General features: G+C 42.0%; 1 protein-coding gene across 2 annotated transcripts in view; it reads left to right on the top strand.

The window, feature by feature from the left end:
- Window positions 1-785: 785 nt before the first annotated feature.
- DEPTOR (DEP domain containing MTOR interacting protein) overlaps window positions 786-27044 on the top strand; it is a 76192-nt gene continuing 49933 nt past the window's right edge. The window contains exons 1-3 of one of the 2 annotated variants that reach the window (XM_005516936.3): window positions 786-910; window positions 1069-1164; window positions 26616-26794. In XM_005516936.3, coding sequence (XP_005516993.1) covers window positions 1079-1164; window positions 26616-26794 — 265 coding nt within the window. In that variant the 5' untranslated portion in view covers window positions 786-910; window positions 1069-1078. Of the gene's footprint in view, window positions 1165-26615; window positions 26795-27044 lie in introns of both variants that reach the window. The other variant, XM_088060810.1, reaches the window with a different exon arrangement.

Below are 27044 nucleotides of genomic sequence, written 5' to 3'. Positions count from 1 at the left end.
TCTGAATCGATGACAGTATTGCGTGTACTTTAGCAGACAAAATTTCCATGCACACAGAGTATGTGCAGACAGATATAAAAGCAAGGAGTAGTCAATCAAGGTATTGCATGTGTTTGCAAATGAAAACCATGGTTGGACCACTACAGAAGATGTCTCCTCCTGGACTTTTTTAAAGAAAAGGACGATTTTTTTTCACCATCAGAAATGTTGACAAACAGTGCTCATGACCTTGCAATTTATTTCCCGTTGCCAAGACAAAATATTCCTCTGCCCTCAAGAATTCTGCATCCTCTGTCGCCTGGAGACAAAGAGTTGACGTGAGCAGGGGACCAGGGTTTGAAAATAACCCCTGGGTGGCAGATAAGCGAAAATGTGGACAGCAGGAGGGCAGTAACAGTTTGAGGGTGAAACTCCAGATCACCTGCACCTCCAAGGATCACTGCCAAGACGCAGCCCGCACTACCTGAGCGGGCAGCAGTCGCATCTCCGCCCGCGCAGTCGGATCGACATCTCCCGAGCTCGCTGCTCCTTGGAGCAGCCCGTCCTCCCGGCAGCCCCGTGTTGGGGGGAGGACGCGGGACTTTGCACCCGCGGGAAGGAGCCACGGGCGGGGAGCGCTGCGCTCCTCCGTGCGCGGCCGCTTTCTGCCTCCCGGGCCGGGGCCGGCGGGGAGGGCAGCGGCAGCAGCCGCTTGGCTCGCAGCCCCCGGCGGGGAGCCGGCCCCTTGCCGCGGGGGCAGCGCCGACCTTGCCGTGTGACAGCCGGGGGGGGCCGCTGCTGCCTCGGCGAGCCCGGCTGCGGCGCGGCGGCTGCAGCCATGTGTTTCTGCGCCTGCCACTGACACAATAACACGGGAAGCGGCGGCAGGGATCCGAGCCTGCCGTGGGGAAAAGTGACCTGAGGCGCTCAGGTGAGCCGGAGCGGCTGGAGGTGGCTGTCGCTGCCCGCCACCCCCGCGAAGAGCTCCGGGGCCGGGCGGGAAGCGCCCCGGAGCTGCCGGCGGGGGCAGCGCCTCCGGAGGGCGGCGAGTCCCCGGTCCCCCCTCAGCCGGAGGTGCTGTGCCCGCAGGCCGGCGGCGATGGAGGAGGGCATGAGCAGCATGCAGCAGAAAGCGGCGGAGCTGGAGCACATGGCCGAGGTCCTGCTCACCGGCGAGCAGCTCCGGTAAGCGATGCCTCCGTCCCGCTTTGCCCGGGACGCGTACCCGGGCAGCCCCGCTGACGGCAGGAGGGGAAGGTTTGGGGGAAGGAGGGCGAGGTTATGTCCCCGCGGACTTTCTTTGCACCGGAGCACCTGCCCTGCTTCCATCGCGGCCCCGGGCTGCGGCCCCGCTTTCAGCAGCGACGAGGACGAGGGGCCGCAGCCGGCGCTGGACCGCACGGGGGGCTTCTGCCGCGGGCACCTCCGCTGCCCGGCGGAGAACAGGAGGCGGCTGGGGAGAGGCTGCTGCGCCACTGAAGGCATAAAACGCTGCAGGAAAGTGGCGTCTTTGAAGAGTAAGAAACCCAAAGAAACCATAAGAGATGAAGAGTCTCTGCACCCCGTGGAGAGGCAAGGCGAGCGCAGGGCAGCGCTCCCGTGCTGCCCGTCCGGCACTGCCAGCGGCTCCGGGCACTGACCCCGCAGAGCTGCGCCTCACTCCAAGGGATTGTTTTTATTTTGCATCAGCTGGTCCCACCAGATGGAAGGGGATTCCTACTGTCAGTGCCAGCAGCAATTAACAGTACTGTGTGACTGGAGTTGTGAGCAGCATAGGAGCCTTGAACAAAAAATGCCTGACTCAGTTAATTTTTAATTTCTGTGATGTATGCTGGCTATGTGTGCTGGCTGTACCTATACAGTACAGAGGAGAAAAAAATAATTTTAATAATTTTGGTTTGGTGATGGACCATCCTGTGATCCAGGAAGAAAAATCCCATTATAATGTGTTATATAAGTAGCTAGAAAGGGAGGGTAAATTTTTTTTCCCAGTAGTTTTTCCCTGAATTTTTTTACATTTTTTTCTGAGATGCTAGACAAACACTGAAAATGTTACCCTGGTTTGGCAGATGCCATAATTGCTGCCTGTACAGACACTGTTACTGTTTGCATCCACGAAGTAAGAAGTGCTACTTTGTGATGCACACCAGTGATACTCCTGTTCAGCAAGTAAATGTTGTTTTGGTGATCTGGCTCCAATACACACCAATGCCTCCTCCAAGCTTGAGATTCTGCTTCAAAGTAGTAGCCTGAAGTGACACTTAGGGTAACACAGTGCACTGGCATGGGTCCTGTATGGTGGATTTGGTGCAGAGTTGAGCATCCAAGTGTCAGATAAGAATCCTGCTGTTCGTAATTTATGTTGCTAGAAGTTGAAGATTCAGGCTAACACAAAATTTCTATAAGGATCACATGAATCTTTCTGTATGCCTCATAGTTAAATGTAAAAACAAAAGCTTTGCAATCTTTCCCTGAGAAGAAACTGAGAAAATGTTACCAAATCAGGCTCCTAGAATCAGCTTGATGTTGCTACCAAGGATTATATTTGTCATTTTGTTTATTAAGGTATTGAAAACAAAGTGGCCTTTTTATGGATCTGCAGATACACAATAATTATTGCCCATCCTGTGTAGTTACCTATGGACATTCCTTCGTGAGGCTGTAAGAAGTGGCTTAGATCTGCTTGGACTAGGAGTTCATGAACAAGTCAGGGTGCATAACGTCTGGCTACTGCTGAACAGGGAGATCCACTCTTCTTCTGGCCCTTTTCCTACTACCCAGCAGTGTAGTCCCACCTTCTCTTTGTGCCTGCTCAGGTAACTGCTTGGACTTCTTGAAAGCAGATCCAATGTGGTGATTTGGTGGGTAGCTTAATTTTTGGATCTGCTGACATCCAGAAGCCACAGAAGATAGGTGTTTGGAATGTGGAGCCAGGAAGATAATGTGGAGATGTGGTGGAGAAGATACAAAATTTTCATTTGGATAGCAGTGAGCTGTTGGGTCAGCTGGAACTATATTGTGAAACTGCACCCAAAATTGTCTACTTCCCTTCAATTTTTTCTTTACTTCATTCTATTTCTCTGTTGGAATACTCTGTGCAAAGAATTTGTATTCTTCAGTTCTCTAGGCAGTAAAAGCCACAAATAAGTGACAGAAGACTGGCTGGCAGACAAGTTTTAGCCAACCCTGCATTTAAAGTTTCCTTTTTCCTGTCCAAGATAAGCGTATAATTGTTAATGCAAAATGAAAATGTGGAGTGTTTTCGGGATCAAAGACAGTTTATATCAGCAGCCTTTGGGGCAGGCAAACAGATGATAGAAAACCAGCACACACATGCACTCAAGGCAACATACTGTACTCTATTCTTAGTGATGCTTACAAGTGCAAGATTCCCCAGTGGGATTGATGCAGCCAGACAGGTGATTATGTGTGTATTTGGGTGAAAGTGCATGCAAGATGAGCACATAACTTAGGAGTAAAAGTGTAAAATGAAACTGAGCATGGTGTTACTTACACAAACGCAACCAAATGGAGGTATTTAAAGCACTCTTGTACTAGACCAAACAGCGTGTGTGTCTAAACTCAAATACTTACCAGAGCTGCTTGATTTAAATTCCTTGCAAAGTTCCTAGTGCCTGTTTTGCTCCAGCCTCATGAGTTCCCTCATAGCTTTCATTCCCATGGGCTGTTGCATGTCTGTCCTTCTGTGTCAGGGATCTCATGCAGTGAGGGTTAAAGATGTCTGAGCAGCACCTTGGCAAGCCCAGCTTTGCACATTGGCAGTGCTTGTGGTGGGAATGGAAGCCCTGTACCCTCTTCCACTCCCTAGACAAGTGAACACTGGATGGGAGAGGGAAAGGATAGGACAAAGAGTTTTTTTCCTTCTCCTTGTTCCTGTCTCCCGGTTGCTTGTGATGTGTATTTTGACTTTGCAAGGTCAGGAGCCTCTGCCCTGATGTGTGTAATGTCAGCTGGCACGCAGGAACGTGGCTGCTGGCTCAGGCTGTGATGTAAATCCTGGCCCATGGGTGGGGTGATTTATGGAAAAAGTAAACGAGCTATAGGTTAGATAACTTGGTAAATTTTTACATCTAGTAGTGTCCTTTGCCTCGATAGCCAGCAGCTCTCTGAGCAAATGCCTAACTCTTACTTTTGGTTAACAGAAACATAATTTTTTAAAGTAAGGACTTAGAAGTTTGGCTCTTGGCAAGCCTTTAAATTATTAAGCTGACAGCTGTGAAGGAAAGCTGAAGATTTCAGCAGTGTGACACACCAGATCAGACCCTTTGGCAGCTTCTTCGTGCAGAAGATGAGCAAGAACAAGGCGAAAGCTGGGATGGGCATGATCTGGCTGGAAGCTTTGGCAATGATGTACCTGCAGGGACAAACTGTGAAGGCTTTCGCTGCCTGACAGCTCCAGCCACCCAAAATCTCAGCTCTTCCCTTTGTTCTTATGCAGAGAGCCTATAACTGCTCAGTGGTGAGCTCTTTCTTCTGAGGAGGTTTTAACAGTGCTGCCCTTTAAATGTTTGAGAGGATCATGGCACCTTCAGGTTCCTCAGGACTGGGAGAACCCTTTGAGGCCTCCACCCTGCTACATCCCTGCCTGCAAATCCATGCGTGGTACAGCCCTGGGGAAGTGAATGTCCCTGAGCTTCCTTGGCCTTGCTGGGAGTACCTGAAGGAAGATGTCACATCGATAGTCATTCTTGGAAGCTTAATAATGGCACTACTGAAGTTGTTAAGAATTTTATCAGAAGCAGAGCAATTCCAAGCTCATTGCCCTCATGGTTGAAGGCAACAGCTTGTGCCCATTTCAGCACTGTTTGGCAGAAGGATTAAAGTGTTGTGTCTGGGTTTGAGAACTGACTTGGGTAGAGCTGATTTTACCCTCTGGCAACCAAAAGCAGTTTCAATGGGCATATTTTAATATAGATGCTGGTTGCCTATCTTACAAGGTAGGGGTGTCTGAAGTCTCCTCATCTGCTAATTGTTTCTTGATGCCAGCTTGTCACCAAAATCTTGTATATATCCCTAGAGTCTCGCATTTCTTGCAGAAACTGTGCCTAGTAATTCAAGAATCCTCAGGCTTTGGTCAAGTGAGCGGCAATATTTTAACACCTGTAATTGCCATTGTATATCATGTGCAGTTCTCTGTAGTAGGTGTAACTTGAATAACATCTAATGTCTCTGCAGACTTTTGGACCCCTCTATTGCCAGCTTTCACAAGAATCTATGTCTTTCCCTATTCACACTTCTATTAAATAATTGGGTAAATAAATATGAGTCTTCTTTAGATGAGGCAGTGTTGCCTTCTCCACAAGGCAGTGATTTTGATAGAACAGTTTTTATAATCAGCATCATCTTTCTTTCTACTTAGAAAAGTATGAAGCATGTTTCTTAGAGATTTTTCTTTCTTTTGGAAGAGGCAAAAGATTCAACAGAAATTTATTTCCATTTTTGTGAGAGTTGGTGTATGAGTTTTGTTTTACAGAATTAAAGGTTTTACATGGTAAACAGCTACACATTTTGAAGCTGTAAGACATAACCAGCTTCACTTGTCTTCCAAAGGTTTCACTTCACGAACCTAGTCACTTTCAGAAGCCATATTAGAGTTCATAACTTTCAGAGTCATTAACTTGTGAAGGATGGCAGCACTTACAGGTCCATAACTTTTTTCTAATTTTAAGCAATAAACAGTCAACATTTTTTCATTGTGATAGGATTGAAAAGTTCATTAGCACTCTAAGGTGCAGAAAGCCCATGGCACATAACAGTGACAGTTTCTAGAGCAATGATATCAAAAGACCCTTAGCGTTAATGTATTGCTATTATACAAGATTATATGAACTGTATAGTTACAGAATTTATTAAATGCTATTACTGTGTTTGAAAGTGTGTTAACTTTGGTGTAAGCTTAGACTCTAAAAGGATTTAAGATATATAATATAATAATGTCACTTACTCTCAAGTCACATCCATAGATGTTAAACAAACATCCATGTGATTTGAAGAATTGACAGAATTTCATAAAATGAGATTTTGTAATATGCCTAAAACAATCCAATTTTGTACTTCCTCCTCAGGGAATGATTGTTTTTCTACCCCCTGAACATTTTTCTTGCAACTTCCTTAGTTCTTCACCAGTGGTTGCATTTCCCAAGAGCTACTGATTGGGTTCAAAATTAACCCTGAAAAAAGTAGTTTTCAGTTGTTTCACTTGAGGAGACCCTCGTATGTTAGCTTCCTCAGGGTGGATAGAACACAGAGATTATATCATCAGATCTCTGTGGAACAGACTCCTTTAGAACTCTCTGTACAAATAATTTCACTTCCATCAATTTGTTTTCCAAAATCAAGCAACCAAAAAATTGTCAGTTTTCTCTGTGAGGTTTCACCAGGGTGATACACTGAAAGGTGTCAAAGTGAAGGTTGGTAAAGCTGCAAAATGAAGTGTTCTGAAATCTGAAAGGTTTCCTGCTAACTCTACCCTATCACAACAATTCCAATTACATATTTTTATTACTATAAATTATTTAAATTTCTCATGTCATTCAGTGAAATTTGGGCTATTCAACATTTCTAGAAATGAAGATGTAAGGCTTTGTTTCAGCATTTCTAGAAATGAAGATGTAAGGCTTTGTTTCCTTAGTTCTTTTCTTTTAGCTATGCCTTTTAATAATTCAGTTGTTTCCCTCAGCAGCTTTCCTCAAGTGCAGCTCAGAGATCAAGTAGTTAACAACGCATGTGCAAATAGGGATTGTTCTTTCACTATGTACATAAGGCAAATGTTGTATGAGCGGTTTGTGCTGTATATTTTATGTATTCCATTCCAGATGGAGTCAATCATTAACTTGTGTCTCAGGTTAGCAGAGATCGGCAGGCGAGTTGATGTGTATAGCATGTGCAAGAATATTTTTTATTTATTTTATGAGCTGCCTGTGAAAAAGTGAAAGAAACTTGTTTCAGTGTTGATGGTCATGCAGGGAAGGCAGAATGAATGTGCCAAAACCAATCTAGGTTTGCATTTATTACATGATCCCTGCTTCTATGGGAGCAGTGACTATAGTGGCACCATGACAGAGGAGTCATCCTATCACTTGTCATTATAATTTACTGTTTGTGTAGTGGTAGTGCCTAGGAATTTGAGGTGTTTATCAGGTCCCAACAGGGGTGGCTGCTGTATGCTCTGAAGAAAAATAAAGCCCTTGCAACACAAATCTTGGCTACGGCTGGTTGCAGCAGTGGTGGTTTCTGGACGATGAGGGATGGTCTCTGTGTGTGAGGGATGGTGTGAAGCCACCAAGGTGGGATTCTGTAAGTACTGAGATTTCTGGTTTGGGAAGTCAGACCCTGAGCCTAAGAGTGGCATCCTGAAAGCACAGAGAAAAATAACTCCCAAGTGTGGAGATGCAGAGAGGATACTGTTTATGCTGAAATGGGTTGGGAGCTGTGCGTACCCTCTTCAGGGAAGGATCTGCTCTTTTTGCCCCCACAGAGTCACATCAGTAAAGTAAGAGATCAGACTGGAGCCAGCAGGGAGGCTAGCCAGCTTTTACTACAGGATAGATGGAAAACGACGAGGGAGGAATCAGTGTGTCTCATTTTAATTGACGTATCTGTAGACTGCAGTACTTTTTGAAGTGCAAAACTCACAGGATTTCAGTGCTTTCTGTGATGTAGAACTTAAGAAAGTGAAGGATATTGTCACAGCAGCAAATGTCAGCCTCTCTGCAGTCCAGCTAGGTTCCTGATATAAACTTCTTTGTCCCCACCATTGAGTGTTCAGGTACTGAGTGCCAGCTTGGTGGTAGCTCTTACTTGGGGTCTGTTCTCAGAAACAGACATCGCCTCCTGAGGCTCAGGGCCGGTCTAACTCTCTTGATACTTATTCTGCTTTTTATTTTCATAACCCTGCTATTTTTATTTTGTTAATTCTCTTGATACTACCATCCTGGCAGAGCAGACTTGAGTAAGTCCCTTTAACTTAAAGATACTTTTTTTCCTATGTTCAAGACCAGTCACCTCCTCAGAATTAATTTAAGAAGGAAGAGATTAAACTGATGGAAAACTGGCAAAGGGGATCAAAGGCTCCGGAAGAAGCAAGAGCTAATCAGGTTTGGTTTGTATATCTGGTCTTTGAAGAAGAACTGTGTTGAGACTTTACAGGTTAATAAAGACAGAAAGTGTAAAGCTCGCAGTCTCAGCACAACCACCAGCATTTGTTGAGGGAAGGATGCATTTCATGTGTTAATCATGGGTTGTTGGTTTTGTTCTTAAGCAAGATCAGGACATGTAAACATATATTTTAAACAATTTTAATGTATAAACCACTGGAATTAAATAGGTGTTCTTGCCTTCCGGTTCCCTCCTCTGTGTTTTCCTTCCTCTGGACTGGCTTAGGCATCTCTGGACCATCACTGTATGGTGACCTGCACTGGGAAAGTGATCAGCAGAGCTTTTGGAAGGCTGGTATTTCAGTTGGGTCAGTTTTACAAACCAATTTACCACATGACCACAAAAAAGCTTTCTCTGAAGAAGTACAAGGGGGAGAAATGGGTGCTGGCTTCCCCCATGTCACTGAAATACGTATGGTTTGAGGCTGTGGTTTACTGATAGAGCGGATCTAACTGCAGCCTGCTCTTATCACTTCCCTTGCACTTCGCACTGGTGTTTGTCTGGGATCAGAAGTTCAGGGAACTGAAGCAGCTGAAGCCAAATAAGAAAAATTTAACTTTCTAAACAGGTTCATCATGAACTCATACCAGTGCCAACACTGGCGTGAAGGAGACAGCGGAAACACATGGTCAAGTACAGGGAGAGGGAATGGTGACAGCAGCCACTGCTGGGTTTGCTTGACCACCCCTTCAGGGTTTAATTTGCTGGATTTAATTTCAGACTCCAGTAGAAGACAATTGTAAAAATGGTGTTGAGTGCAAAATGCCCAATGCACATACTGTTACTGGACAGGAACAGAGACTAAATTTGACAATGTTATTTTCTTTCAAGGCTTTTACCTTTCCTTCTACACTCTTGTCACAGTATTGTGCACAAATGGAAATTCAAATACTGACATTTCAAGTGTTTTGAAATTTGTACTGTGCAATTTGCATGACCAGCTTATCACCAGTGTGACAGCACTACTTCAGAAGGCAACCCTGACCTTAATTATCAGCTTTTTACAGTTTTCAGTTTGTGTCTTAGCAGTGCCTCAATCTAGTAAATGCATTCAGATCTTAAAGGTGCAGTTGCAAATAATTAAAAAATGTTCCTGATTGCACTTGCTAATTCAGAGCAAATACAGAAGCATGTTTTCACATCACAGGCTGTAATTCTCCCTTTCCTTGCAATTATGTGGTTGGGTACATGGGCTACCACAGCTGTGTCAAGGCTTTGCAGGCAGATGAGAGTTTTCTGGTTTCTGTGAGGAACAAGGGGTAGGTCGTGCTGTGGGTTTTACAGGACTGTTGGTCTAATATGTTTGGCTGCTGCTGCAGAAGGAGGCAGCCCAATTCCCTTGGACTGGGGCTTCTGCTGCATGGCTGGTGCACTGCATTGGTGTATGTCTGAGGCCATGGCGAACAGTATCGGGGTCTCAGACAGGGTGTTATCATGTCAAGCTAGTGCTGCTGATGATGTAAAAGGTAAGATCAGCTGGGCTGAGGTCAGGGGATGTGGACCCCATAGTGAGATTGGCTTCTCAGGGAATCAGTTCTTGAAGTTAAAAGTTCAGCTCTGCCAGTCCAGGAGTCTCTTCTCACCCTAGTTGTTGCCCTGCTTGACCCTTGTTTACATGTCAGGTTTTTGGCAGAGATCATAGCAGTGCTAGACAAGATTTGGGTGACTCTATCCAAATGGTTCTGTGGCTGTTTGGGTGAGGGTGCCTCCTCTATTAAGGCAGCAAGCACAGAGATGCTCACTTGAAGGTAAAAAAATCAAATGTCAAACTGTTACTAAACGGCTGATCAGAGCAAAAGCCAGTGCACCTAAGAGACAGTGATAGCAAAGATGGGAGCTTGAAAGTCAGGTATAGTAATAGTGTGTTTGGTGTGACAGAAGACAAGGCAGTGAAAGGAATCCAGGAGACAGACACTCTTATTCTTCACAGCTCTTGAGCTATGGCAACTATTTTTCCAAGCTGTATATAAGATTCAGAGAAGATCATGTTTGTTGAGGACAGTGCCAGGAAGACTTGAGGTGGAAAATAATAGGGAAGGAGAACTTGCAACAGAGTTTAAACATTCTGGTGGAGTGGTATAGCTGTCCTGAAAGGGGCATTGCACAAGGAATTAGCAGGGACCAAAGTTCTTCTGCTGATGCAGCACTATCATATTTATCTTATATGAATCTTATATGCCCTACCTGGTTTGGGAAGATTCTCCCACTCCCAGTAACGTAGTGGCCATCCAGCACAGTAGCCTTTGGCTTTGTGTTACGGAGGTTTGTGTGGGTTTGCTTCCTTGCTTCTCACACTAAGTACTGTTGGGTGTTTTTCTGTAGTGTTTCTAGTAGTGTCTAGCTGAACTGCTCTACAGCCCACTGGCTCTGTGTCTGCACCGCTTACCTGTGTACTGGGACAAATGGGTTTATTGGTACTTAAGTGTTTGTATGCCATGTCTGTCGCTCTTTGCATTGTGAGTTGTGTCTTCAAGGCACTGTGGCTGCTCAAAGCAGGCCTGCCTGTCCCTTACAAGCCAGTCTTGGCCCTGATTTCAGAGACAGAGTGATTCCAAGACATAATTACAATATGGCTAGTAAAAACAATGATTTTTAATTTAATTCCAATGAGTATTGGAGAATATTCACAGTAAGCTGAATTTTTGAGGACTTATCTAAGGAGTCTGTCCAACATTTATGCTCAGCCTCTTTGGAAGGAGAATCTGACAACACACAGCCAACACATCACTCAAAGTTAGGATTGCAAATAATGGAAATTACTTCTGAAACTATATTAGCTAGGCATTATTTATAGCACTGTCATCAGTGGAACAATTTCCTTTCATTTTTTTCTGAAAAGATCCTTGTCTTGATAATCAGACATCCTTTTCTGCAGTAGCATGTAATTGTATAGCTTAGAAATTAGTGCAATATAATAGAAAGCTGTTAATTGTTTCCTGATGCTCAGGATGTAATTAACTTACACTTTCCTCTAGTTGAAATTAATTTATTTTTACTAAGATGTAGAAAAAATTACTCTTATCTTAAACTGCTGTTTTGTTGCTTGTCCCGTGCAAACAGAGGGGGGTTGTCACGAGAAGAAGCTGAAAGTAGCATTATCATGTATAAATCCCAGAAGAGATTGTACAAATATCATTTTGAGAATGTCTAGCAGCTTAAAGCCTTGCCTTGAACAATTATTTTCAGAACTCATAGCATTTTGGACAAGCTCAGACCTTTCAAGTCTTTTGGAAATTGGTAGAAATAGGTGAGATTAAATGAGGTTAATAAGTAGATCTCTGTGACAAGAAAAATGGGTCCATAATAGGAGCCATTGGTATCATGTTACTACATGTCTAATTAGACAAGGGGTGAAAATGGGTTCTTAAAAACACATTGAACAGAAGAAATAAAGCAAGATTTATTAAAAGTTTATGTTATTTTATTTTAATAAGATTTATTTATTTATCTTTAATTTATGAAAAATTATACAACTCTAAAATAGACTGCAGAAAGTTGTCTTCCTACAAGACTCAAGCCCCAAAGAGGGCTGGCTCTCAGGCTGGGGTTGGGCCTGGGCACGCGAGCTGCAAGGAGGTGCTGAGGGCTGGGTCTGCTCTGCCTAGTGAAGAAAAGCTCTGGGAAATTATTCTGGTTGCAACTAGGAAAATGAGATGATGTAGGGAAAGGGGGAGTGAATTTTCCAAGTTGCACAGGGATGGTACAAGAGGCAGTAGTCAAAATTTGCAGGGGACTTTCTAATCAGATATTTAGAAAGAATTCTTCGCTGTGAAGGTAAGTAAAAAACTGGAATAGGAGTTCTGAGAAGCTCTGAAATATTAAAATCTTGCCTGGACAACATGATCCTTAGCACCTTGTACTAACTTGTTATACTTTCAGTATAGGTTGGACTAGATGACCTCCAGAGATCCATCCCTTCCAACTGAATATTTCATGAAGGCATAGTGTGTTGTCTTCTTCAAGCTGTGGTGGGTGATATTACCAGCTTTTTGTTATTGGCTGGTAACCAGAGATGATTATCCGCTCAGTGACACTGGTGGAAGGGCTTCTAAGAATGCCTCCTGACCTGCTTCAGTGCAAAATCATCTGGGCTAGTTTGTACCGCTGCTCTCACATTATCCAGCTTTTCAACCAAATTTAAGGATGAGAAATGTATCCATTTCCAAATAAACCCCAAGAACTTTCAAAATCTGTTTCTACTAAGATTTTTAGGAGGATGTGAAGATGATAGCCTGGCTCCCTTGATCTCAATGTCTTAAGTTTGGCTAGGATTTTACCTCAGATCACATGAGATTCATCAAATTCCAACATCATAACTCTTCCCACCACCAAGACTTCTTTCCAAGATGTTCATGATCTGTAGATTCATGTCTCAAAAACTTGGGATACAGAAACCAAAGTGCACATAATTGGGGCATGCTGGTTTTATAGCAATCCTTGAAGAGTGAGAATAGGGAAAAGATTTGAGACTGTAGAGAGTAATATGTGCTGTAAGGCCAGTAGGTCATGGTGCCAGAAATGCTGCTGGCTGTGCTGTGTTGGCATTACAGGAGCAACAATAACCTCAGGACCAGCCACCTGCTCCTCTTTCTCACTGCCTGCATGACACCCTCAGATTCCCTCACCCTGTGGGACCAGGGTTTGGGAGTTCATTCATGTGCACAGTGTCCATAGTCCTGCAGCTCCAACTTTGCTTGTGGAAAGAGGATTTTCACCCACATATTAAAGGAGGAAGGTATTTGAACTATTAAAATTTTCTTCCCTTGGAGAGGCACATCTCATCCTGTAGTCTGTCCTGCAATCAAAAACATGACTATATCAAGAATGTGCCCAACCATTATGCCACCTATTTAAAAATAATATTTCTTTCAACACACACAAAACAATGGGATTTTTTCTTTCTCTATATGCCATTGTGTTTTATCACAATGTTGCAAGGCCTAGATCCTTTAAAAATATTTCCTCATGGGGGAAAATCCAATCTCTTTAGTTTTCTGTAAAGTGGTGGTTTTTCCAAGTGCTATGCTTTGGGCCTGCTAATAAATCAAACACTAGTGTTTGGAAGAAAATTGCTTACATTCACTTTGTTGGGCTACAGAGGGGCTAGAGCTGCTCCAAATTAATATATTAATAAGTTCCTATTACTTTTTTTGGTTGAATCTGTAAATCAACACCAGCTGAAACAATGTTTCATACATTATTTCACATGAAATATGTTTGTACCCTGTGTTGCTTGCTTCTCTGACGAATATGGAACGTCTGAGTTTAGATGGAGCCAGTAACAACAGTACTCTTGGGAAAGATATTATAGGGCCAAAGGAGGAAGAAAGAAAGATTGCATAAACTGTTCAGGAGAATCACAATAAAAATGGGAAGAAGAATTTATTTAAACATATAGTGGCTAAGGAAAAAATACAGTGGAGTGGAAATTGTGGAATTTTGCTTGCAGGCAGAAAATTACACAGCACATTTTATTCAGTATTCTCTCTCAGAAAATTAAAAACCTGTAGGAAAAGACACAGAAAGGCATTGGCCACTTGATCAATGGTTTAATGTCTTCACTGGCCACAAGTAGTGACCAGTTTTGCTGTTCCAGCAGTTCATGTATGCACAGCCAACTTACATATGGACTGAAATGTTGTATATCTTTATCCACAATCTGGATGAAGAGATCAAGAGCACCCTCAGCCGCTTTGCAGATGATACCAAGTTGTGTGGGAGTGTAGATCTGCTGGAGGGCAGAAGGGCTTTGCAGGGGTATTTGGACAGGATGGATTTCTGGGCTGAGGCCTATTTTATGAGATACAACAAGGCCAAGTGTCAAATCCTGCATTCTGCTTACAACCCCAAACAATGCTCCAGAGTTGAGTGGCTGGAAAGCTGCCCTTAGAAAAGCACCTGGGGGTGCTGGTCAACAGTGGCTGAACATGAGCCAGTGTGTGTCCAGGTAGCCAAGAAGGCCAATGGCATCCTGGCCTGGATCAGGAACAGTGTGGCCAGCAGGACCAGGGCAGAGATTGTCCCCCTGTGCTCAGCACAGGTGAGGCCACACCTCGAGTGCTGTGTCCAGTTCTGGGCCCCTCACTGCAAAAAGGACACTGAGGGGCTGGAGTGTGTCCAGGGAAGGGCAACAGGGCTGGGGAAGGGTCTGGAGCACAGGTCTGATGAGGAGCTGCTGAGGGAGCTGGGGCTGCTTGGCCTGGAGAAAAGGAGGCTCAGGGGAGACCTTATCAATCTCTACAACTCCCTGAAAGGAGGCTGTAGCCAGGTGGGTTGGTCTCTTCTCCCAGGTAACAAGCAATAGGACAAGAAGTAATGGCCTCAGGTTGAACAAGAGGAGGTTTAGATTGTACATTATGAAAAATTTCTTCACTGAAGTGGTAGTCAAGCGCTCTAACAGGCTGCCCAGGGAAATGTTAGAGTCACCATCCCTGGAGGTATTTAAACAATATGGCACGTAGGAACCTGGTTTAGTGGTGGACTTGCCAGGGTTAAGGGTTGGGCTCGATGATCTTAGAAGTATTTTCCAACATAAACATTTCTATGATTCTGTGATTCTGTCTTTCAATTGGTTTTGGTTACATTCAAATTAAGACCTAATGAACACTGTGCTCTGCTTTGATAGTCTGCATGAATAAGGGGCTAAACCTTGGCACATGCTATAGCCATCCTCCATGTGCCTGGGTAGCTGCGACAAGAAGTGCCTGTGGTCTGTCTTCCCAACTGTGCTTGTTCAAACCATCTGAAGAGCAACCATAGCCAAGCTCCTACAGATCTTCCTTTCTTCAAGACAGGTGATGACAGGGCTGGTCTTGAGGTGATGAATTGGATTAACACAGTGTTGGGCCATTTACACTGATGATAGGTGAGTGTCTGACTTTGTGTAAGAGCACAGTGCAGGCCTGAAGCAGTCACCTCCTCTTGTCCCGTTGCCCATCTGAAGTCCGTCTCAAACCATCTTTGCAACATGTGGTTTGGATTCAAGTTGAGGCCCGAGACAAAGTTTGGAGTATGCTGTAAACATAACCATGTTGTTATAATCTAAATCCAGCAGCATTCTACTAGGGCTGATGAGTGTGTAAAGCTGATGCTGTTACCTGGTGAATAAGGGTCAGGGTGCATGGTCTGAGTTATTAAAGCACTAAGAAGTCACATTTTGAATTTATTGTCAGAGCACATAAATGCCTCTTCACTTGAGCTTTCTGCATGTGTGGAGAGAGAATATTGCTTACAAGAAAAATGGCAAACACATGGCCCAGCAATGGGAGCAAGCTGTTCAATAGAGCAGCAGGACTTCTCTGGACTCCTTAGGGATTTATTTATTACTTTAAAGGAAAACTTCCATTTAATCTTAAGAGGAGAGGGAGAATGCTTCTGTAATATTATTTTTTTTCAAAGCTTATATACTTTTGAGCTTTTTACAAGGCCTAATCAAACAAGACAAGATCCTTGATAGCATCCTGACAGAAGGAGCTATTCATAAAGAGTGGTTGTGCCACAGCTGTGTATCTGTTCATACCATGATATATGAGACACAGAAAAATGCTGAGCTAATCAAAGTAAACCATCCCTCAGGCTAGATTTTTGCAAAAGGAAAATATTTTAAATAGATTCAGTATTTAACTGTGATTTTTAATAATAGATTTTCCCTAATGATGAAGTTCTTCATTAGCCTACCAGAATTTAGGCAATGAGCAACTTCATCTCATTAAATAATCCCCTTAAATTCACATACCATAATACGTGCTGTTACGTGTTTGCATGACCTAGATAAAGAGAGAGATTTAAAGCAGATAAGATGTTTTTTTGCCATTAAAACATTTGTGTCAGAGAGCAATCCTTTCTGTGTTTAAAAAATAAATGCAGTAGTGTTATGTTGCAGAACTGTTGAGTAAAATCATTGTTACCATTGGCGTGCATTCATTTGGAGCTCACTGTAGTCTGGGGCAATCAGTAGATTTCCAACACATTTTTCATTTTTCATCTGCACAAAGTGATTTATTTTTTATTTTTCTTTTGCCAGTGAAACTTTATTGAATGTTACAGGATTTTCTGTAAGAAGAAAATGTATAAATGAGCAGAATGTTAATTAGGATTATGCTGCTTTGTTGCCTCCAGCTGATTGGAAAGGTCATTTTTATGACTGGCTTTTATTTTACTCTCAAACAAATCAAGGGAGCTCTAAAAGGCTGTAACACCATTGGATTTAGACTTCTAACTTCTTTCAATTTATTCACTTTAATGACATACTCCATATTATTTCAATAAAGTTATGTGCCACTGTATAAAATTAGACAAATTCCAGGCTAAGACCAAGCTGACTATGACTATATAGACAGGCTGTTTGCAGTAACTTCACAAGATCTCAGGCTAGAAGCTGGAGGTTCCTGCAAACCTGGTGATCTGGATCTCAAGAGGATGAGTGAATGTTGCACATGGAGGCAGGAAAGCCAACTGAGTTCAGACATGTAGAAACTTCAGCCAAGCATAAAATGTGGAGCTGGGCTGTGGAGCTGGCAGAAGGATCCTCAGCCACTGCAGTTCCTCCTGGCTTCTACACTTTGATTTAGCAAGGAATCAGCGCAGACCCTTGGTCTCTACCCATGCTGCTACCCAGCTGACAGGGTTTCCTCACAGCCGATCCCAGCTCTGTCTTGACACAGTTGTATGCCACAAAGGTTGTACAGTTTCCTTCAGATGATGGAGGAAAGCTTGCCACTAGTTTGGTGTTGACTGGCCAGTTAAATCCCCATCCTCCCAATCAGCTGGGTGAGGACTTACTGGATGTTTGAGCAATGAAAATGAAAACCAGGGAACACCCTGTGACAAAAACAAGAAAGCATGTTCACAAAATGGGGACATCTCTCATATGTGCAGCTCCTGAGCTTTGGCAAACACACAAAGAATGTCTGTATATCTGCATATACACTTAACTTTTTTTTTTTTTGCTGCTGACATGAACCAGGACTTTAAAAAGGCTGAATCCTGGTACAGTGCACTCAAAGGCCAGCCTCTGATACTCTTCCACCTTACAGTATTCCTAAGGTTGTTTGGAGATAGCAGTGTAAATCGTGTAATTATAAACCACAGGGCTGGAAGATCATCTGAAGAACATTATACATATACATAATGTATGTATTACATATAATACATAATCCTAATATAGTAATACATAATTCTTTTGTATATTTATTATTATTCTTGCCTTAAGTAAGAGTCAGAAATCTTTTCTCCAAAACTTTGTCTAATTCTTTTGTTAGGATCCTCAGCATTACTTAAATAGCTTTTCTTGCTCTCTGCTTTCAACTCACCTGAAAGATTATAGACAGCAATCCTCCTCCTCTCACTTTTTGTCTAGGTAAGGCCAGATTCCCAATCCAGTATCATCTCTCTGCTCATGGGACTGGCTCATCATTTATCATACCAGAGTAGAGCTACATCATTTCATCTCTTTGAGCTGATCATTCTTGAATGAGATGCCACAAACAAGGCACTATTTAGATGATGTTCTGTAGTATCAGATACAATGGCATAAACAACTGGATTTCCCATCATTTCTAGAAACATTTCTGTTAGTGCAATATGAGGTCGCCCTTGGTCTCAGCATGGTCTCAGCCTGTACTCAGTGGAAGTGTCACTACTGCATGTTCAGCTACTTCTTAGTCTGTTGATTTTAGCCTCCGAGTTCACAGTTTTCAGCAGAGCATTTTTTTGTTAGTGCACAGCCTTACATTTTATAGTCTTACCTGTTCCTCCACATGTATTTATGAACTGTGAAGGTCATCCTCTAACAATTTAATTGCCTCTAGGCAATCCAGTCAAATGAATCATTACTTTCAGTGTTAAAAAATCTACATCAGTTTTCCACCTTTGTTTTACAGTTTAGTGCTCAACCACTGAATTTCAATAGACTTCTGGAAGACAGTGGAAAGAACTCCCTTGAATCATGCTTTGGTCAGTGTAGCATCCTGCCTACTGTAGTGTTGCCAGCTGGAGGAGGTAAAAAAGCATGTATCACTGTCAAAACATGACAGATTTGTTTTTTTTAATTTAAAGAAATTCAATACAAATTGCCTTTTCTAGTGAGTACTTTTGCACTTACTACTATACATCTGCCTTCAAAATAAAAATAAATCCTAGAAATGCAGTTATACTAAACATGAAAGAAAGGAGGCTATTCATTTAGAATGTGAACAGATAAACAAACTTAGATGGTTTTAATACAACATATTGTATATTGAAAGAATATTGCATCTCTATTAATTTTAAGATGGACCTAATTATTTTTTTGCAGGTGAACTAAAAATTTAGAGTCTTAGCCCCAGTACAAAATCAAGTTTGTTAACAATTATATGTAACACTAAGCATTTTGTTACTCATTATCTTACCTGTCAGGTACTGGATATTTATGCTTAATAACAGTCATGATTCAGCACAGTATTTGGATAACTGCTAGTGTAGAGATGGAAAACAATTGCTAAAAGCAATTGAGATATTACTGCAGTATGATGCTTTAGTAATGATGAAGGCAGATTTTTTTTTCTTGTGTTCAGTAGGGTTTCCAAGGACCACGGAAAGAAGTCCAAACAGTTGGTGCTCCTCTGAGAAGTGCGGAATATGAGGGAGAAAATCTCCTGCAGATCTGTGGTTCTCAGGTTGAGAGCAGCCATTCCTGGAAGGACTTTGAACTCAGAGTTACCCATATAATGTCCCAGCAAAACTATTTGTCACTTATTGACAGGGTAGGAGAAATTCTGAACTGTGCTCAAGATTAGGCACTTGACTGATTCCACTTCTCCCGTGGATTTCTTGGGTTATCTCTGGCACATAACAACCCCTTTTACTGTTTGCACTCCAGGCTTGTTCAGTACTGTACTGCGTTCTGGGTGTTACAGATTTCTCTTCCCCAGGTGTGCTGAGAGGTGGGTGGAGAAAAGACCTGGTTTCTCATGTGGTCTGAAACTTGCTGCACTCAGTGCAAGTGCCTACCAAGGTTAAAGTCAGCTTTTCCCTCTATGTAAAAAAGGTGTCAGCCTTGCTGTGTAAGAGACCTCATCCTGTAACTTTCTTGGTTGCCCTACCCCCATGGCATGCCAGGTATATCGAGGAGAGGAGTTCTCACACCGCAGGTCTTTCTGGTACCCACAGCTGTTTGTGTCCTTGGTGCAGCCCTTCTTGACTCCCATCATGCAGGTCTGTAGCTGAGCATCCTATTCTGCAGCTGCTGGTCTCTCCAGGTTCCTGAAGGGCAGTGCTATCAGGAATATCTGTAGCAGTGGGGTTTGAGCTCTCTGACCTGTATTTTCCCTGTTTAGCACATTTAGCATTTCAAAGGAACATTCTTTTTTTCCAGGCACGATACTGAGATAACATGCCTGCATTCCCTGACACAAATTTCATTGATTTTCACTAGCCTCCCTTGAGACCTCACTGCTTCTTCTGAGTTTGCTATCAAAAAAATAATTCCTTTATTGAGAGGTACTTTTGAGAAGTCTACAAGAGCTGTTGAGCTTATTACCATGTTAATCCAGTCATAGGATGTCTGTAATAATAGTTCTGCTATGGCTCCTGGTCTGCACTTTAAAATTTTGGTGGTCTTCAGTTTAGATTTGGAAAAATATCTTTGCAAAAATTGCTCCTCACAGTACACATTGATTTAATAAGCCTAAGAATATCCATGCAATGGAGATAGAGAAAATTAATGTGGATAAAAACCTAGTTGATAGATATTAGCAAAAATGGCACTTTTTTTGAGTGAAAAATACATCAATTATTTTGGGGATCCACACAGCAGTATCCCATAGGCTTTGACTTGCATCCATTTATCCGTGGTGCATCCCGGCTCATCCATAACTGAGTGGGAAGCACAATTATGTCTGACTTCCATATAGAGAAGGAGGGCTGTGATTTGCTGAGCTCTGACAGCTTCAGCCCAGAAAGTGAGCAGCCTGACTGAGGCTGACTTCCACTTTCCTTATATGACTAGGGACAGGTGAAATAAAAACTTGCCTGTATTCTGTGTTTTCCTCTTATAAAACCCAGTTTTATCCTTTATAGCAAGAATGTCTCAAGGTTCAAGTGCACAGGCGGTTAGATATATTATTCATGTTTGAGGACATTTTACTTTAAAGTGAAATGCAAGTGAAATGGCTTGGCAGGCAGGGAGATTAGTCACTTCACAGCTTCTGTAGGTTTTACAAGGGGTCTCTAGTTTTATGACAGATCAATACAAACACACAGATTTAATTTCCTCTGCAGTCTGGAGTACTCTGGAAGCTGTGGCTCCCAATTTCTGGCCTGAATTTGTGGGCTGAGAGTCTCTGAAAGACATCATGTTGATTTCATCCCAGACCCTTAGCATTGCCTGTGTCTGTTCCCCAGAGTTGGTTTGATCCCTGACAGTGTTAGTAAGATGTTAGGAGTATTGGGGATGTCCTTGTTCACTTTTGGTTGCAGGCTTAGTGGCCTTAGAACTTTCTGAATGTATAAAAAAAGACTTCATAAAAGAGGCAGCCACGATATTTTATTTAAAGCCACAGGGACACTGGTGAACCATCGTTTCTTTGGAAGATTTAGGATTTCCTCTTCAGTGCACCAAGAGATAGTTTATTTGAAGTCTATCTGGCTCCGTGTTCTGGCATCTCCTCACTTTGACTACATGCCTGGCTGTGGGCAAAATAGGGGAGATTGTCACAGTGATGAGAACGGCGATCAGAAGCTGCTTTGAAGACACCCTTTCTAAATGTATTTGAGATGGCAGAATTCCTGCTCTGCCACAGCTACCAAAACAGAAATATCTTCATCCTATTTCCAGTATGACACCATGTTTTAAAGGTAATTTAGCTCCCGTGAATATCAAGTAACAGAACTAAGTGATTGCGGAGCTGAAGCATAAATAGAAAGAGGAACAGGCAGCAGTGAAATGCTGACACTTCAGCTGAGACTTGGCAAGCCCAGCTGGAAATGCTTGTCCCAGCAACACACACTACATTCACAGAGTACCTTCACGATTGCCTCTGTGTACAAAGTTCATATCCTCACTGACCTATTTTATTTTTTTTGCTGACAGTGCAAAGGCAAAAGTTTAGTATAAAGTATATTTTACGTAGTGTTTTCCTGTGTGTGTATATATATACACAAATGCCACCTTATGCTCATATATTTTGTAATGAATCAGGTGTGTAACTGACTTGTAATTTTTAAATTTCAGTGGGACTTCTGCTTCTAAGTCACTGAGATGCTTTGGAAAATGTGATCTTTTAGTGAGATGCCCATCTGCCATCCTTTAGACAGGTCATGTGCTTATGTTAGAAACACTAAATTTTTTAACCTCTGGGAGAATACAAAACTGTTCTATTTCAAACAGAAAGGGGAAATTCTACCTGCCAGTGGAGCACCAAGGATGTGCCTTGAGAAGGGGTGTAAAAAACCTATGCTCTTCAGCCACCATGAATTATCCTTATCTTTGGCAAGATACTTATTTTGTCCATATATGTTTCTCACAAAAGACATCATGACTAGTTTTCCTTGGAAAAAAGTAAATCCTTCTCTTATAGAAGTTCTATATATACATGAAACTTGTGAAAGAATTTTAAGATGTCAGAAACCACCTTTGCCTCTCTGCATATAGCTGCTATTTTTCAAGGGATCTAATACAGTTTTGTTCAGTTTATCCAAATTTGATAAAATTGTAGTAATTCACTGAATGCTGCCTGGCAGTGCTCAGTCTGGGATAGTCACTGCAACCAAGGGTGTATACAAGGTGTAACACAGCAATAACCCATGAGCATGCCAGAACTCCTCAGCAGCAGTTGAGCCTGCTGAGACAGGATGTGCATTGTGCCATGACTAATTACATCATCAGTGTGTATTGTTCAATAATTAGTAAATTCTGATAGGGTTTTCTATTTTAAGTGAATTCTTCACTGGTGTTTTGTTCTTCCATTAAAAAAAACAAATATTGTTTCATCCAAAGCATTGTGGACAGCAGGTTGAGTGGATTGATTCTGCCCCTCCACTCTGGTGGGACCCCCTCTAGACTGCTTTGTCCAGCTGGGGTCCTCAGCACAGGAAGGATGTGGACCTGTTGGAGCAGATCCAGAGAAGAACCCTGAAGATAATTAGAGAGCTTGAGCACCCCTTGTGAAAACAGAAACAGACTGAGAGTGTTTGGGCTGTTCAGCCTGGGGAATAGACCTTGTTGTGGCCTTTCAGTACTTAAAGAGGGGTTAGAAGAATGATGGGGACCAACTTTTTAGTAGGGCCTTTTGTAATAGGATGGGGTAATGGTTTAAATTAAAAGAGGTGAATTCAGACTAGATATACAGAAGAAATTTTTCTCAATGAGGGTGGTGAAATACGGGAACAGGTTGCCCAAGAGGTGGCAGATGTCCCATCCCTGGAAATACTCAAGGTCAGCATGCAGGGACTCTAAGCAACTTGATATAATGGAAGATGTTCCTGCTCATGATGACCTTCAAAGGTCCCTTTCAACCCAAACTGTTTGTGTGTCTGTGATTCCATAATTCTATTATATGTATATTTCATGTGTGTGTGATTGTTTCAGAAATACTAAGAGTTGAAAGAGTGGAGCACATTATGAAAGCCTTCATACCATGTTGTCTGTTTAAAGTATCAGGGACCAACCTGCTCCCTGCACTTTTTTTGAGCCTTGCTAAGATAGAGACTATATAGGATGTAGGAACTGGCAAGTTAATTATTCAGAAAATTACCAGGAAGAACAGGAGGTTTCTAATTTTTTTTTTTTTTTCATTCACAGAACTAAGATTGGATAATGCTTTGTAAGATCTATGTCAGCCAAGCACAAACTATTAGACTTTACAGAGGAAATTAGCTGGGTGAGATATTTGAACTGTGGTTCAATTAATGATACCCTTACTGTATTCATCCAGCATGTTGGCCTTTTCTGGGCATTGAAAAGAAAGCTAATTGTGCAGGCACTATCTTGTAAATCCTTACCCACTGGTTCAGAAAAGAGGCAAGGAACTTCAGAATGCATAATGTCCCTGGTGGAAATAAAAATGCCCCTGTTGGTGAAAACCAAAATGTAAGTTTCATGTATCTGCAAGAGCAGTTTCATCCCAAGTTAGTGCTTGATTCTTCATTTCTAGGAAAAAAATCAGATTTTTTCATTATCATGGAAGTGCCTAATGGCATCTTAAGAAATAACATTGTTCCAGAAAGCTCTGAACACATTTACTGCAAAGCAGGAGCAGTGTGTTCCAAGTTATCTTGTTCCATGCTGTGTAGGAGGAAGGCACTTCTGTTTGGAGCAAGAGTCCCTGCATATTGTCAATTAGAAGCAACTCCTGTTAAGACAAACCCCCAAGAAAACTATTCTGGCATGCATGTTTGCAAATACAGCCTTTATTTGTTGTAAGCATTAGCACAGGCCATGGATATAAATTTGTAAATATTAAAGGCTTGCATATGCCTCTTAACCTTCACAGGCAATTTCTCAAATGCTCTGGATCTCGCTCACAGTGTTTTCCTCAGGTAGGGCAAACTGGGGCCTCACATGCAAAATCTGGCAGGTAACCTTGAACAATGTATGGAATTATATATGGGTCAGGTAGTGGTACACACAAAATTGTTTTCTAGTGTTAAGCTATTAAGTTGCAGAAAGTGGATCAGTATTTCAAAGGCTTGTTGAATCAATATGTCCCCCTATCACCCCTTGTTATTTGCCTATCCTCTCCCCCTTCTGCTTCCAACCTCATCAGTATTTGTCAGTCAGCTAATTCTCCTGAGCAGCACTTGAGAAAAACTTCTTCTAGTGAGAAAAATGTGTTTGATGTCAAGTTAGGTCTTTTCCAATCATCATGCAGACTAGCTGACATAAAGTGATTAACATTACTTAAAGGGAAAACATCAAGGACTTTGGGTGAGAAGCCTGCTTCTCAATGCCGAGGGATAAAGAATTTACAGCTTCACTTGAGCATTGGTTCCAGTGTATAATCGTATTCACTGGTACATTTTATTCCTTTTTATTCAATTTGATTTGGCTTCTGATAAATACTTCTGAGCACTGACACATTTTTTGAATTCCTGCCTGAACTTTTGATTGGCACACGGCAATATATACTCAATAGCTTAAACCTGAGGCTTCTATATTTGTAGTTTGCACTAGGTGCAGTGTGAATTTATTAAACTACTTCTCCTCCATAGAGTTTGATTTTTAAATTATTTGTAGAGGTGAGGGAGCCTTGATGAAGAGAACAGCGTTTACCACCGCAGTGAAAATCAGAATTCCTTTTGTGTTTGTTATTTCAAATAAATAAACCTGGACAGAATTCAGTGTGGACATAATTGGTATAGATTGTAGAAGAAATTCCCACATTCATGTGGAAATTCAGGTTTGTTAAGGGTTATATGATCATGTTTTCTTTGACTTAATGATTTTGTATCCTCTTAGCAAATTGGATCCACTTTAACAAGTGAGTGGAAATAATTCAGATCATGAAATATCTATGAGTTTTATAATTATAGACAAAAAGGTATATAGAGAGATCCTTTCTCTAAGTGAGGATAAAGATTGTAGTGGGAACCTGTGTCTTTTGACATGACAAAGGAACTGAAATATTTATAAGTCCACCAACTGCAGGAAAGCCTGCAGCTGGAATTTAAAATGCTCATTTCTGGAGCTCTTGACTACTGCCTTGTTTGTGAAATGTCAGACCAGTCCTGGTATACTCCTATGCAACATGTGGACAAAGAATTTAATAGAAAGGGTTTTCCCTCTTGTATCAGATTTAGACTTACACCACTGACTGAAAGCTGGATTGAGCTGTCAACCTTTGTATTATACAGTCTTTTTCTAGTTTTGTTCCTGCAGGTTATTGTGTGACATAAGACCAGAGGAACATTAACAGAATCTGGAATGTATTTTAATTGTAAAGTTCGATCAAGCACACTGGTAATTGCGTGTTCTGTAATTAAAATTGTGAATGCTTTTCTTTCTAAGCATAGTGACAGCTGTTAGAGCACATCTGGAAAATATGCTTTAAGCAGAAGTATTTTAGCTCAGAGACTATCACAATCTGTAGGATATTTACCAGCATTTCTTTCCAGAATACTAATCTGATTTATCAGTATTTTTAATGTAAAAGTCCTGCTTTTTTTTGTTATGATGTTTGCAAATCTGGATTGGAATTCACATCCCAGATTGCCAATTCCAGTGTACTTCAAGGCTAAATGCTGCAGAACAGAGCATTGCTTTGCTACTATTTTTAGGTAGAAGCCTAGATAAGTCGTCTGATGCCCTAATAATACTTCCTTCATTGATTTCAGCCAAATATTTGGCTTTATGATTTTAAAGAGAAATTACTGTTTCATAGTGGAATTTCATTGAGAGGAAAATTTCTCATACTCCTGCTTTGTGCTTCTTGAGGCTCACATTAACTCCTTTCTGGGCAATTACCCATGTACCACCTACCATTATTACAGCGTTACTCAGGACTCTTTGCAGTCAGTGGGAGTGTTTACAAAGTAGGACCCTGGCCACTTGGAAACGAACAGCAGTGTTTCTGTTTGTGATAGGAGCCCAAGCATTGTCATTTCCGTGCTTTCATCAGAACTGTGGTGTTGACATTACAGAACCAGATTTTCTGATATGATTCATTAAAATGGAACAAGAAAGCATAAAACTCTGAACAACTTTAAAACCCTCTGTCTGCTAATTTATTTTTAGTGTTGCTTATTTTGTTTATTTGGAAAAAAAATGACTAAACATAAAGATGCAGAACCTCAGAATCTCAAGGTATTACTCTAATAAGGATCTTGCATTCTCAGTCAAGCATCTCAACCAACTTGCTTTCAGGATGATGAAGATTTTGCAAACAGAGTATTTGTCAACAGATCCCAAAGCAAGAAATCAGTTTCCTTTATTTGGAGTAGGAGGCAACTTTTTAATGATAGATTACATTGTGTTGGAACAGCTTCACACCTGAATTTTAAATCATAAATGCTATTCTTATTGTGCAGTTGGAAGCAAAATGCAGTTATCCAACCAAGGGAGAAGCTACAGCTGCAAAAACTAATGAGATTAGAAAAAGAAACCTACAGCAGCAATACTATAAAATAATATGGAACACATTAGTGGTAATGCAGGAAAATTAATTCCAAATTATTGACAGTTTAATTGACCTACGGGAAGTATTTTAATGGACTTAATATGCTGTGCTGTTGTTCAGTTTTTTAAACTTTTCCACTAAGCAGGAAACAAGCTTTTCCAATTATGGGGTTTAAAGTTGTAACAAATGGTTGCTGTGGGTTTGCTGGTTGTGAGATGCCAAAACTGAGTGTGTGACTCTTCTGCCCATCACATGCAAAGCCCATCCTATGAGCAGGGCCTGGGTGCCCCTGCTCTGCTCTTGTTCCAATCTTGCTGTTAAAGAGGCTCTTTGCAAATGATACTTACAAGGTGATTTGACCCCCAGGCTCCGACTGCATGAAGAAAAGGTCATTAAGGATCGGCGACACCACCTCAAAACATACCCGAACTGCTTCGTTGCCAAAGAGCTGATCGACTGGCTGATCGACCACAAAGAGGCCTCCGACAGGGAGACAGCCATTAAACTGGTGCAGAAATTACTGGATCACAGCATTATCCACCATGGTAAGTGCAGTATCACCTGCTAAAAAGTTCTAAGCTAAATTTATTGACTGCTGTGAGACAAAGGGAAATCCCTCTCCTGCTCTTCAGCCAAGTATAGGGCAGGTAAGATCCCTTCCCTGCCAGAAATGGAGGCTCTTTCTGGAGCTGTGCTGCTATGCAAGGTCACCTGTGCCCTGAAGGAGATGGGAGCCTGAAGAGGTGGGGAGTGCTGTCCCCCGTGGTACAGGGGGAACTTACTGGAGACTAATGC

The sequence above is a fragment of the Pseudopodoces humilis genome, chromosome 1 (assembly GCF_049639895.1).
Source record: "Pseudopodoces humilis isolate 2021_Gansu_Grassland_sample_001 chromosome 1, ASM4963989v1, whole genome shotgun sequence".
In the NCBI taxonomy this organism is placed as follows: domain Eukaryota; kingdom Metazoa; phylum Chordata; class Aves; order Passeriformes; family Paridae; genus Pseudopodoces; species Pseudopodoces humilis.
The sequence above is the reverse complement of the archived record's forward strand: the minus strand, read 5'-3'. Positions and strand labels throughout refer to the sequence as shown.